The 14,043-nt window shown below is 51.9% G+C and overlaps 1 protein-coding gene across 4 annotated transcripts in view; it reads left to right on the top strand.

Annotated features, from left to right (window-relative positions):
- LOC144507676 (uncharacterized) overlaps positions 1–14,043 on the top strand; it is a 140,923-nt gene that overhangs the window by 29,584 nt on the left and 97,296 nt on the right. For 3 of the 4 annotated variants that reach the window (XM_078234846.1, XM_078234845.1, XM_078234843.1), the window contains exons 5-6: positions 950–5,001; positions 6,152–6,481. In XM_078234846.1, coding sequence (XP_078090972.1) covers positions 950–5,001; positions 6,152–6,481 — 4,382 coding nt within the window. The remainder of the gene's footprint in view (positions 1–949; positions 5,002–6,151; positions 6,482–14,043) is intronic. The other variant, XM_078234844.1, reaches the window with a different exon arrangement.

Below are 14,043 nucleotides of genomic sequence, written 5' to 3'. Positions count from 1 at the left end.
GCACTGCTGTCTCCCAGCGCCAAGGACCCGGGTTCGATTCCTGGCTTGGGTCACTGCCTGTGTGGAGTCTGCACAATCTCCCCGTGTCTGCGTGGGTTTCCTCTGGGTGCTCCGGTTTCCTCCCACACTCAAAGATGTGCGGGTTAGGTTGATTGACCGTGCTAAATTGACGCTAGTGTCAGGGTGATTAGCAGGGTAAATATGTGGGGTTATAGGAATAGGGCCTGGGTAAGATTGTGGTCGGTGCAGACTCGATGGGCCGAATGGCCTCCTTCAGCACTGTAGGGATTCTATGACCTGTTGACTGAAGCCATTTCAGCCAACATGGCTGACAGGAGGAATAGGACGGAGGTGGGGAGTAGTCAGGTTGGGAAACTGGCAGGCGGTTCCAGTGCTTTCCAGATTACGATGGGGCCTGAAGGCTCCTTGCCCCGGGCACTTCCTTTCACCGTGGCTAAAGGTCGATGACGCAGAGGCAAGCAGCCAGGCCTGACGTCTGAGAACGTACCTGCCCCAGTGAAGCAAATGGTCTACACATGACCTGAACAGAGACGTTACTCTGCTGGAGTTGAGCATCCAATAACCATAACCTTCCCCCACCCCCCCGCCATCCTGGCTCACCGTCAACTGCCCGAGTCCTGAAGCTTGGCTATTGTCTTTAGATAACCTCCTAATGTCACACAGCACATGCAGTTGATGGTTGGGGGGGGGGGGGGGGGGGGTAGTTTTTGTTTTAAATCTGGAGTCTGGGTTGTGGTGGAGTAGGGGTGCAGCACTCCCTCCCGTAACAATGGCCTTGCATGCTTGATGCTGTTGCCTGATATAAAGTAAAGAGGTGGGAGAAAGGTCACAGTCATCAATCACCTTGATGAAGACACATGAACAAAATAAATGAGGGCTGCCGCTTCTCCCGATAATGCCGTCTCAATCTGTGTCTGCCTTCCTGCAGGTCGGAGACGGATGAGTGCTTCAGTGAGCAGTGCGATGGTAGCAGCACACAACCAACCAATACCTCAGCGACCGATTACACTCTCAGCCTTTGTCGAGCCGCGTCGTGGGACTGCATGAGCGAGGGAGGCGCAGACTGTGCGGAGAAGTGTCCCCAGTTCCCAGCAGCAACCTCCGCAGACTATGACAGACAGACTGCACAGGCTACCTCAGAACAGCCCAGCGAAAGTTCGCCAAGCGCCAGTGGTGGCGACGCCCTTGACGTCCCAGTCTCGGGCAGGGCAGAGAGGCCCGATCTGACTGGCCAGGTGGTCCAGGCCACTGAAAAGGAGACTGAGGCGATTCACTCAGCAGCCCCTTTGTTCGCTGCCAGCACACAACTGCCCGATGATAAAGGGATGCCTCAGGAAAGCGCTCCCTGTCAAAATAGGGAGGCTGTCAATGTGGTGCGAGCGGGGCTGAACACTGGCCCAACAAGGACGGAGGAGGTCGCTGGTGGAACTGAACTATGGTCTTCCGCTGATGCCTCTAGCCCCGCGTCAGCGCAACTCTCAAACTCAGGGGAACTCTCCGCTCTGACCTCAACCTCAACAGAGACCGCGCGCCAACCGCCGCCAGGGACATCCCGGGCGGAAGAAGAAACGGGAACGAGTCCCGGCCGTGACCCCGAAGGAACGTCTGAACGGCTCTGCCCCCACAGGGGCGAGGAGAGAGCCGCCTCCGGTGAGTCGGGAGGATCCGCTGGGCCAGCGGCTCCCACCAAAGCTCCGGTCGCTGCTGGGGAGCAGGGGCAAGGTTTTGGACAACGGGACGCTTGCTCCGAACCGTCGGAGACGGCCAGCGAAAGGAGCCGCTTGCTCTCAGAGAAGAGGAGCGAAGGTGAGCAGCAACCGGCCGAAGTGGTGGAAGGGTCTGTGAGCAAAGAGCTGCCGCGGGAATGCCAAGTCATCTCCAAAGGGACCTCGTCGGCTTTCACTGGGAGGGATTCGGAGGAAACCTTCAAGCCAAGGCCAGATCTTGCCAACGAGCACAGCAAAGTTAGCAAATACCCGAATGTCGCCAGGGATTACCGAGTGGATTGTGCCAAACCATTGTTGCCACCTGCCTCAGGCCTAACGCTGCCCAGTGCGTGCCAGGGGGGGAAAGATGGCATGGCACCCGCTAGTGTGGCAACGAGGAATCCCGTGCCCTTGGGCGAACCGTCTCTGTACACGTGCACCAAGTGCAGCGTTTATTTCCAGGAAAGGGAGTACTTGCACAGGCACATGCTGGATCACTTTGACGGACAGGCTGAGGAAGGGCTGGTGGGGGGCCTTCGCCCGTTTGCCTGCCACGAGTGCGGCCACGCCTTCTGCGACCCGGCCTCCCTCCAGCTGCACCTCAGCCTCCACCAGGAACGCCGGGCCAGCTTCATGGAGGCCATTCAGGAGCTGGCGGAGCCCCGGGGTGAGGGGCAGGCGGCCAAGCGGCCGGGCGCCTCCGGGAGCAACCCCGCCAAGCTGCCGGCAGAGCCCGCCAAGGCGCAGGGCCACAGGGCGCCTCACCCGTGCCAGGCGGCCACGCCCGAGGGGCTGCAGGAGCACCGCTGGCGCGCTCACCCAGGTGGAGTGGCAGAGAAGAGCAAGCCCCCGTGTACCCCCGGCCTCGGAGTGCCACCGCAGCCCACCAAAACAGACGTGCGCCTGAGCAAGGACTGCCCGCCCTCAGCCAGAGTGGAAAATCTCTACAAAGACCATGCAAAACTCGGCCAACCGCACCCCTACCAACAGACACCGACGAGACCAGCCCGGCCCTCTGCCAACCAAGGGCCCCTGGATTTGAATAGCCAAGCCGAGAAGTGTGAAAGCTCCCCGGGCTTCCTGACCTCGGGTGCCCACGGGGACGGCAAGCCAGAGTGCGAGTCACTGCCCTCAACGGCGAGAGGCCCCTGTCGCTACGAAGACGACCGCCCCCTCCTCTTCCAAGGGGACCTGAAGAACAAAATGGCGCTCGACGTCCCAGAAGCGGAGAACTCCACCTTACGAACTCACCCGGTGCTGGGCTTAACGAAATGGGTCACGTCACAGAGTTCGCAGTTCAAGCCATCAGGAGTGGGCTTGCCCGATTACCCAGGCCTGCGGAACGGTACGGGGGCAGCATTCCCCAACTTGGCCAGAGGGGGCCTTGGCCCTCACCAAGGGGCAATCAACCCTTCCTGTGGCCTGCTAAAGAAGAAAATAGAGGGCGGTGGGGAACGCGGCTCTAGTCACGGGAACGCTCTGACCTACAGGAAAATAGTTATTGACCACTTCTCCTCCAAGATGACCAAAGGGGAATCTCTGATTTGCAGGGACGTTGTGAGGTTAAAGGCCAACGAAGCAGGAACTAAAACCAGCCCCGTTTCATTGGGTCGACCAGAGAATCCCGCACAGAAAACCTCAGGGTTGCCAGGGCAAAGGGTTCCGATATGTGATGTAAGAGGTCTACCTGCTAAGAAAGGAAGGATGTCTACAGAAGCCACCGCAGTTTCCTGCAGGCCCAGGACAGTAAAAAAACACACAAAAGAGCTACTGGACACCATCAACATTCCACCGGACCTTTCCGATGGCCAACGGCAACAATTAGTGAGGATGACTTCTTTAATATTACTTGATAAAACGGTCAGCCAATCAGAATGTGACTCTGTCCTGGACGACAAGGAGTTGGGTTCTTCCACGGGACCCAGGCAAAGCCAATCACAGCGCAAGGTTAGGGAGGGCCAATCGCAGCGTGAGGCTGGGCAGAGCCAATCGGAGTGTGAGGCGAGGGAGAGCCAATCACAGCATGAGGCTAGGGAGAGCCAATCCCTTGAGGTTAGGGAGGGCCAATGGCAGCACGAGGCTAGGGAGAGCCAGTCACAACGTGAGGCGAGGGAGAGCCAATCGCAGCATGAAGCGAGGGAGAGCCAATCACAGCGTGAGGCTCGGGAGAACCAATCACAGCGTGAGGCTCGGGAGAACCAATCACGGCGTGAGGCTAGGGAGAACCAATCACAGCGTGAGGCTAGGGAGAACCAATCACAGCCTGAAGCGAGGGAGAACCAATCACAACGTGAGGCTAGGGAGAGCCAATCAGAACGTGAGGCTAGGGAGAGCCAATCACAGCACAAAGCTAGGGAGAGCCAATCGCAGCACGATCCTAGGGAGAGCCAATCACAGCGCGAGGCTAGGGAGAGCCAATTACAACATGAGGCTAGGGAGAGCCAATCACAGCACAAATCTAGGGAGAGCCAATCGCAGCGCGAGGCTAGGGAGAGCCAATTACAACATGAGGCTAGGGAGAGCCAATCACAGTGTGAGGCTAGAGAGAGCCAATCACAGTGTGAGGCCAGGGAGAGCCAGTCTCAACGCGAACCAGCGGTAACCCAGTCAAAGTGTGAACCCGTGGCTAACATGTCTAAACGCGGACCCAAGGAGAACCAGTCACAACGCGAACCTGTGGTGAGCCAGTCTCAACGCGAACCAGTGGAAAGCCAGAATCACCGCAATCCCAGGGAAAACCATTCCCAACCTGAACCCAGGGAGAACCATTCTCAATGCGAGCCAATGGCAAGCCAGTCACAGTGCGAAACCATGGCGGGCGTATCTCAACGCGGGTCCAGAGAGAACCATCCTCAACGCGAACCCATGGCAAGCGTGTCTCAACGTGGGCCCAGGGAGAACCATCCTCAATGCGAATCTGCGGCGAGTCAGTCCCAACGCGAGCCCGTCTCTGAAGAAAGGGAACTGGCATCCTGTGTGGAAGCAGGGGTGGACAAGGACACCTTTTGGGAGGTGCCCAGTGAAGATCTACCAGTGGAGCTGATGAAGAAATCGAAAGACCTCTTGAGCAAGAATTTACTACGCATGTTCCCACTGGAAGAGAGAGAGTGTCCCTACTGTCCAGATAAATTCCACACTGGGATAGGCCTGGCCAATCATGTACGAGGGCATCTTAAGCGAGTTGGCATCAGCTACAACACCCGCCATTTTATTAGTGCAGAGGAGGTCACGGCTATTGAAAAGGAGTTCTCATTACAGAAGCTGAAAAGGAAAGGTAAATCTCTGCATCTTGTTGTACATGAATGTAGCGGCACGGTGGCTCAGTAGTTAGCACTGCTACCTCACGGCGCCAGGGACCCAGGTTTGATTCCGGCTTTGGGTCACTGTCTGTGTGGAGTTGCACGTTCTTCCTGCGTCTGCGTGGGTTTCCTCCCGCAGTCCAAAGATGTGCAGGTTATGTGGATTGGTCATGTTAAATTGCTCCCTAGTGTCCAAAGGTGTGCAGGCTAGGTGGATTGGCTATACTAAATTGCCCCTTAGTGTCCAAAGATGTGCAGGTTAGATGGGATTAGCCATGGTAAATGCGCAGGATTACAGGGAGAGGGCCTGAGTAAGGTAGTCTGTCAGAGAGTCAGTGCATACCTTCTGCACTGTAGGGTTTCTATGATTCTATCATTCTAACATTGTCTTTGTAAAGAAGTGTAGGGTTATTGGGAAGCGTGTGTGTGGGGGATTTGGAAAAAGTATTGAGTTGGGTGCAAACGTTGTAGGGTTGTCCTATCAAGAGAATAGCCAATCCACCTAACCTGCACATCTTTGGACACTAAGGGGCAATTTAGCATGGCCATGTAAATAGTCTGGGTCTGGTATTCCTTGTAGTTTAGAAGAGTGAGGGGTGACCTTATTCAAACATATAAGATCCTGAGGGGGCTTGATAGGGTGGATGATGAGATGTTTTCACCAGTGGGAGAGTCTGGAACAAGGGGAAGAGACAACATAAAGGGCCGGTCATTTGAAACTGATGTATGTAGAAATTTCTTCTTGCAGAGGGTGGTGAATCTCTGGAATTCTCGGCCCCACAGGGTAGTGGAGGCTGGATCATTAGAAGTGGAGGTGGATAAATGTTTGATAGATCGAGGAATAGAGGGGTACGGGGAAATGGTACAGAAAAGGTGCTGAGGCTGGTATAGATCAGCCATGATGGTATTGAATGGCGGGGCAGACTCGAAGGGCCTGGTGGCCAACTCCTGCTTCTATTTCTGATATGTAGACATTTTTGCGAGATGTTTGACGGAAGCATGTGTGCAAGTTGCTGATGTATCTTTTAGATTTGATTGGGGAAAAGGAGGCTTGCGAAATCACGTTGCGAAACGTTTCATTCCCGTGTGGGTTCTTTTTTTTTGCCGGTCTTCTTGCTTCCTCAGCCTTGAAGGTCCGCGGCAGCGCGGTGGAGCGGTGCAACCTCTGCGGTGCCAACTTCGACTCGCGGGCGGGCATGTCCAGCCACGCCCGCGCCCACCTGCGCGAGCTCGGCGTGATGACCTGGAGCGCCACCAGCTCGCCCATCGACCTGCTCAACGAGCTCCTGCAGGACCTGGTCCCGTCCAGCTTGACCGATGACCAGTCCACGCCGGACAAGGGGCTCCAGGGAGCCCGAGGCTACGGGGCAGCAACGTCGAACCCTCGCCCACTACTGAAATCGTTTGCCTCTGCAAATAATCTGTCGCCTCCAAGAAACAAGGGTGAGTTGCACAGTGAGTACTGTACGTGGGTCTAAGAAATTGTATTGCTGACCTGTTTATCTGTTTCTAAGCATTCCCCTGATGTTTAGAGCTTCACTCCTAACTCTTCCAAGGATATATTTTCTCATTTTGAGTACCTGAGTTCATGTCTGTATGGGGTACTGCAGGAATCTGTGCTACGACCCCAACTAAATCTATTATCTCCAAATTTGCAAATGCCACAAAGTTGGGTGGGAGGGTGAGCTGTGAGGAGGATGCAGAGATGCTTCAGCGTGATTTGGTGAGCTTTTGCATGGCAAATGCGGTACCATGTAGATAAATGTGAGGTTATCCACTTTGGTAGCAAAAATAGGAAGGCAGATTACTATTTGAATGGGTGTAAATTGAGAGAGGTCTATACTCAGTGAGACCTTGGTGTCCTCGTGCATCAGTCGCTGGAAGTAAGCGTGCAGGGACAGCAGGAAGTAAAGAAGGCAAATGGTATGTTGGCCTTCATAGCGAGAGGATTTGAGTATAGGAACCAGAATGTTTTACTACAATCGTATAGGGTGTTGGTGAAGACACATCTGGAGTATTGTGTGCAGTTTTGGTGTCCTTATCTGAGGAAGGAGGTCCTTGCTGTAGAGGGAGCACAGCGAAGGTTTACCAGGCTGATTCCTGGGATGGCAGGTCTGTCATATGAGGAGAGGCTAAATTGGTTAGAATTGTATTCATTGGAGTTTAGAAGAGTGAGAGGGGTTCTCACAGAAACGTATAAAGTTCTAACAGGATTACACAGGGTAGATTCAGAACAAATGTTCCCGATGGTGGAGGAGTCCAGAACTAGGGGTCATAGTTTGAGGATAAGGGGTAAGCCTTTTAGGACTGAGGTGAGGAGAAATTTCTTCACCCAGAGGGTGGTGAATGTGCGGAATTCACTACCACAGAAAGTAGTTGAGGCCAAAACGTTGTCTGATTTCAAGAAGAAGTTAGATACAGCTCTTGGGGATAAAGGGATCAAGGGGGGAAGACCGGATCAGGATATTGAATTTGATGATCAGCCATGATCAAAATGAATAGTGGAGCAGACTCGAAGGGCCGAGTGGCCTACTCCTACTTCTAGTTTCTATGTATGATATGTTAGGAAAGATATGTCTGTGGTTATTCCTCTTGTTCCATTCAATTGATGATTTGAGTTATAAGGAGAGGCTGGATAGACTGGGACTTTTTTCCCCTGGAGCGTAGGAGACTTAGGGGAGATCTTATAGACGTCTATAAAATAATGAGGGCATAGATCAGCTAGATAGTCAATATCTTTTCCCAAAGGTAGGGGAGTCTAAAACTAGAGGGCATAGGTTTAAGGTGAGAGGGGAGAGATACAAAAGAATCTAGAGAGGCACAGAGGGTGCTGAGTGTCTGGAACAAGCTGCCAGAGGTAGTAGTAGAGGCGGGTACAATTTTGTCTTTTAAAAAGCATTTAGATAGTTACATGGGTAAGATGGGTATAGAGGGATATGGGCCAAATGCGGGCAATTGGGACTAGCTTAGTGGTTTAAAAAAAAAGGGGCAAGGGCCTGTTTCTAAGCTGTAAACCTCTATGACTTTATGACCCCCTTGGTCATTGTTAGTCCAACTGCACTGCCTGATGAAATTTCCAACTCCCCATTGTATCTTGGCTGTGTTAAAGTTTTGCTCTTACACCGAGCCAGCACTGACAGACTGGCTGTTCACGCCGGTGGAATTCTCCGGTCCCGCTGCCAGCGCACCCCCTGCCGCAGGTTTCCCAGTGGCGCGGGGTGGCTTCAGTGGGAATTCCCATTGACGGCGGAGGGACCTGAGGAGCTGGCAGCCAGTGAACAGGGCACTGCTTTCTGCCGGCGAGTAAAACACTGAGGGGAGGCCAGAGAATCTCACCCGCAGGCTGAATGGCCATCTTCCGTGCTGTGAACGTTCTATGACTACACAAGCTGAGCCTTGTTGCACTGTCACTTGTTCTAATGCACCCTGTGTGGACCTCAGGACCTCTGCCTCCCCTTCCTCCTCAATCTGCGGGTAATTAAAACCCAAGCTTTAGTTCATCAGCAGCAACCTTCCCTTTCTGACCTGGATGCTTGATCTTGTACTTGGGTTGCTCAGTTGTAGAAAGCAAATCTCCGCTCAGTTGAGGAGAGCAAGTGTTTCTAGAAGTCCGTGTTTTCTCGAGTCAAGTTCTTCTGTATCGTTCGCTAATCGTATCTGGGAAGGATCCTGAAAATGAGGGTCTCAGTTGATTTGATTTATTATTGTCACATGTATTATTATACAATGAAAAGTATCATTTCTTGCGTGGCTATACAGACAAAGCATACCTTTCATAGAGAAGGAGAGAGTGCAGAATGTAGTGTTACAGTCATAGCTAGGGTGTAGAGAAAGATCAACTTAATGCGAGGTAGGTCCATTCAAAAGTCTGACAGCAGCAGGGAAGAAGCTGTTCTTGAGTCGGTTGGTACGTGACCTCAGACTTTTGTATCTTTTTCCCGACAAAAGAAGGTGGAAGAGAGAATGTCCGGGGTGTGTGGGGTCCTTAATTATGCTGGCTGCTTTGCCGAGGCAGCGGGAAGTGTAGACAGAGTCAATGGATGGGAGGCTGGTTTGCGTGATGGATTGGGCTACATTCACGACCTTTTGTAGTTTATTGCGGTCTTAGACAGAGCAGGAGCCATACCAAGCTGTGATACAACCAGAAAGAATGCTTTCTATGGTGCATCTGTAAAGGTTGGTGAGAGTAGTAGCTGACATGCCAAATTTCCTTAGTCTTCTGAGAAAGCCGAGGCGTTGGTGGGCTTTCTTAACTATAGTGTCGGCATGGGGGGACCAGGACAGGTTGTTGGTGATCTGGACACCTAAAAACCTGAAGCTCTCGACCATTTCTACTTCAGTTGCTGGTTGTGCAGACATCTTTAAAAGATATTTGCCTCAATTAAAAAAAATCTGCACCTTCCAGATATTTTTCCCACAGGGAAATAGAATTACCTATGGGAATACATCCCCACCCCCACTCAAGGCCAGAGGGCTTTCGGGTGTGTGTGTGTGCGCATCCGTCCGTCCCAGCTTCTACTGGACTGGGAGTGTCTTGCGATTGGGAGGCTTTTATGTGCAGGGCTCGGGAGAATTGAGGGCAGCTTTGCTTCTCCGGACGGCACCGTCTGCTTGTAAGGTGTGCCCGCGGTTAAGGACCAGATCAGAAACTCCATGGTATTTGATGAAGTTTACCAAAACTCTAACTTTTATCTTTGATTTTGGCATTAGGATGAGTGCAAAGGGGCGATTCTCCCAGCCCGCTGTGCTATTCTAGCTGGAGGGAAGGAGTGTCATGGAGCCCCACCCCCAGGAGGTCGGGGTATGGGGGGAGATGCCCCTGGGCATTGCCAGCCTGGCAACACCAGCCTGGCACCCTGGCACTGCCCAAGAGGCATATTGGCACTGCCCACAGGACATCAGGCAGTGCTAGGGCCGGGCCAGAGGGGGTTGAGGGCCTGTGGTGGGAGATTGGTGGGGGGGGACACATTGATCCTCTGCATAGGGATCAATGGCAGAGGTAAGGAAGGGGCTGATCGAGGCTAGCCATCGGGGTTGGGGGGAGTGGGGGGGGGGGGGGGGTTGTCGGGACTGCTGGACATTTGAGGGGGACAGTGAGACTTCGGGGGGTTGGGGAGTGGTGGGGGTTCGGGGAGATTGGGGATGGTTTGGTGTGGGGAGAGGGGTTTGGCGGGGGGGAAATCGGGAGAAGACTGGGAGGCCAGCAATCGTGGGGGGGGGGGGGGGGGGGGGGGGCGTCACACAGCCAGTGGTGGGGGGTTGCTAGGCTGGCCAGTGATTGGGAAGCCGGCAGTGTAGCCACTGCACATGCGCTGATCTCAATGCGCATGCGCTGACAGATTGACGCATGCACAGTGGCCCGCTCAGCACTATGCTGCCAGCCTTTCCAGTGGGGATAGGCCCTGTCCCCTGATTCTCAGCCTGAATCTCCCTGAGGCACTCTGCAGTGCTCAGACTGTGGGAGATTCATTTTGAAATTCCTGCTTTAAAAAAAACAGCGGGAGTTACTCCCATTTTTACGCAAATTCGGCACTTAAGAAGTTTTTTGGGAGAATCCCAGCCGAGGTGTTTCACTCCAGGTATGATTCAAGTGACCCACTAGGAAGCTTTTATCAAAACAAACTTCATTTAAGAACACATTTAGAATATAACAAAAATAATTAGCGTAACATTTACCAATTAAAATACGTGGCAAAGTATAAATCTTAACAACTAGCTATCTCAATTCAACAGTATCCCCTATAAACGTAAATCCCTTCTGTAGAACCAGTTACCACAGAAACCAAAGACTATGTGATGCTAGATTTCCAGCTCTTTGAGATCCAGACAGCAGTTTCCAGAGAAGGGTATAATCCTCAGAACGGCAAAACGTCAGAGGAGTAAACCTGGTCTCTGGCAGTTCCCAGTCTCCAAACTTCAGGGAAGGGAAAAGAGAGACACTGCTCTCTCCAACTCAAAAGCAGCCTCTAAAAACAGCAACCAAAGCTTGAATTCTCTGTGTAATCCTAGCTTTACCCCATCACATGGCCGTGCCTGTCAATCATCCCAACCAAGCCCCACTCTGCAAAATCCCAGGGGTACACTCAGAACAGCATTAGTTCAGATTAAGCAATTATCTGCTGCAACAACACAGGATATAGACAGAGCGGCTCTGATAAAATGGAAGGGAGTATTAGAAACATTCTTCACAGAAACATGACTAAAATACGTTTGATTTGCTTTATTATTGTCAGATAAGTTTAACTTTTTAAGTTTGAGTGTCAGAAGTAGGCTTACATCAATACTGCAATGAAGTTACTGTGAAAATCCCCACACTCCGGCGCCTGTTCGGGTACACTGAGGGAGAATTTAACATGGCCAATGCACCTAACCAGCACGTCTTTCAGACTGTGGGAGGAAACCCCGTATTAGTATACAGTGAAAAGTATTGTTTCTTGCACGCTATACAGACCGTTCATAGAGAAGGAAAGGAGTGCAGAATGCAGTGTTACAGTCATAGCTAGGATGTAGATCAACTTAGTGTGCGGTAGGTCCATTCAAAACTCTGATGGCAGCAGGGAAGAAGCTGTTCTTGAGTCGCTTGGTACGTGACCTCAGACTTCTGTATCTTTTTTCCCGACGGAAGAAGGTGGAAGAGAGATTGTCCGGGATACATGGGGTCCTTAATTATACTGGCTGCTTTTCTTAAAGGCACAGCATCATCACACCGCGTTCCTCAAAACAGCCCAGTTTATAACACATTCTGAATAGCTCTTCCAGCCACATTCAGAAGATGCAGTGCTGTCCTCCCAGTCTAGTCTGGGAGGACAGCTCATCCAGAGACACAATCCCCCATTTCAGGCATCGACTGCAAGATCATCATCCAGATCATGATCAAGATCCTGAGGGGACTTTGATTGAGTTGATACCGGGGGTGTGAGGGAGATGTTTCCGCTTCTGAGAGAGACCAGAACCTGCAAGGACAGTTCAGGAATTGGAGGTTTCCTATTTGCTGAGGAGAATTTTTTCTCTCAGAGGGTCATTCTTTTATTCACCCAGAAAGGGACTGCACGGTGGCACAGTGGGTTAGCACTGCTGCCTCACAGCGCCAGGGACCCGGGTTCGATTCCCAGCTCGGGTCACCGTCAGTGTGGAGCTTGCATGTTCTCCCCGCGTCTGCGTGGGTTTCCTCCGGGTGCTCCGGTTTCCTCCCGCAGTCCAAAGATGTGCGGGTTAGGTTGATTGGCCGTGCTAAATTGCCACTTAGTGTCAGGGGGACTAGCGGAGTAAATATGTGGGGATAGGGGCTGGGTGGGATTGTGGTCAGTGCGGACTCAATGGGCCAAATGGCGGCCTCCTGCATTGTAGGGATTCTATGAAAGCACAGGAGGCTGGGTCAGAATTAGAGAGATATTTGATAGACAAGGGTTATGGCGGGGAGGGGGAGGTGGGGGTGGCAGACAGCAGTGCGGAGGTGAGACCACAACCAGATCAGCCATGATCTTATTGAATGGTGGAACAGGCCGGAAGGGTGGCTGACTGTTGCCCTTCAGCCCTTTGTCCCTCTATTTCAAGGAGATTGGAGTATAAGAGTGGGGAAGTCTTGCTGCAAGTGTATAAGATACTGCTGAGACCATGTCTGAAGTACAGTTTTGGAACCCTTATTTAAGCGAAGATATTATTTCATGAGAGGCAGTTCAGGAAAGATTCGCTCGGATGATCCCCCGGTACGGAGAGATTGTCTTATGAGGCTGGGAATCTACTCACTGGAATTTAGGAGAATGAGAAGTGATCGCATTGTAACATAGAGGATCCTTAAGGGGCCTTGACAGGGTAAACGCTGAGAGGATGTTTCCCCTCATGGGAGAGTCTAGGACCAGAGGGCACAGTCTCAGAATAAAGGGGTGCCAATTTGAGACTGAGATGAGGAGGAATTTCTTCTCAGAGGTTTCTATGTCTTTGGAACTTGCCACAGAGAGGTGTGGGGGTAGAGTCGTTGTGTATCTTTAAGGCTGAGATAGGTTTTTGATCAGAAAGGGAATCAAAGGTTACGGGGAAAGGGCAGGAAAGTGGACGCAGGAAATATTGGATCAGGCATGATCCTATTGTATGGCGGAGCAGGCTCAAGGGGCCGAATGGCCTACTCCTGTTCCTATTTCTTATGGTCTTAAAGGAACAGGAGTAGGCCATTCAGCCCCTCGAGCCTGTTCCGCCATTCAGTGAGATCATGGTTGTCCTGTGGCCTAACCCCATATCCCTGCCTTTGGCCCACATCCCTTAATACCTTTGCTTCACAAACATTTATCTGGGATTTAAAATTAGTAACCGATCTAGGACAGAGATGAGGAGAAATTTCTTTACCCAGAGGGTTGTGAATCTTTGAATTCTCTACCCAGAGGGCTGTGGAAGCTCAGTCATTGAGTATGTTTAAAGCAGAGATTGACAGATCTCTGATTAACAGTAGCGTAAAGGGTTATGGGGATAGTGTGGGTAAAAGGCGTCCGATCAGCCATGGTCGTATTGAATGATGGAGCAGGTGCGACAGGCTGAATGGCCTGTGTAATTCAGCAATGATATAAATTGTGCTGAAACTAATCGTCGTGTTAGTTTCACAGAATGCCGCCATGATGAATATGGGTCATGTTCCCCTAACCAATAAGTGCCTTGCAAAGGACCCCTTCGATGGTTCAGTAATGTCCCATAGAGGTCCACTGCTTTGTGTAACTTTGCTTGACACAATGTCACAGGCCCGGCACGGGGACGGATCCTCGGAAATATGGGCAGGGGTTAGCGATGGGATGTATGTGGTGACTGATTCAGAGGATTCTGTACCAGGAATGCTAAGAAACAAGCAGTACATTTCCTCACAAGAGGGTGTTGGGGGGGGGGGGGGGGGGTAAACAACGCAGTAGGTCTGGCAGCATCTGTCAAAAGAGAAAGCAGAGTTAACTGTCCTTTGGATCTTCGTCAGAACTGGAAAGGAGGAAGAACGTGTTGTGAGCTGTGAGCAACTGCAACAAAAGGGAACACCACGCCAC

Source organism: Mustelus asterias, chromosome 19 (genome assembly GCF_964213995.1).
Source record: "Mustelus asterias chromosome 19, sMusAst1.hap1.1, whole genome shotgun sequence".
Lineage (NCBI taxonomy): Eukaryota > Metazoa > Chordata > Chondrichthyes > Carcharhiniformes > Triakidae > Mustelus > Mustelus asterias.
The sequence above is the reverse complement of the archived record's forward strand: the minus strand, read 5'-3'. Positions and strand labels throughout refer to the sequence as shown.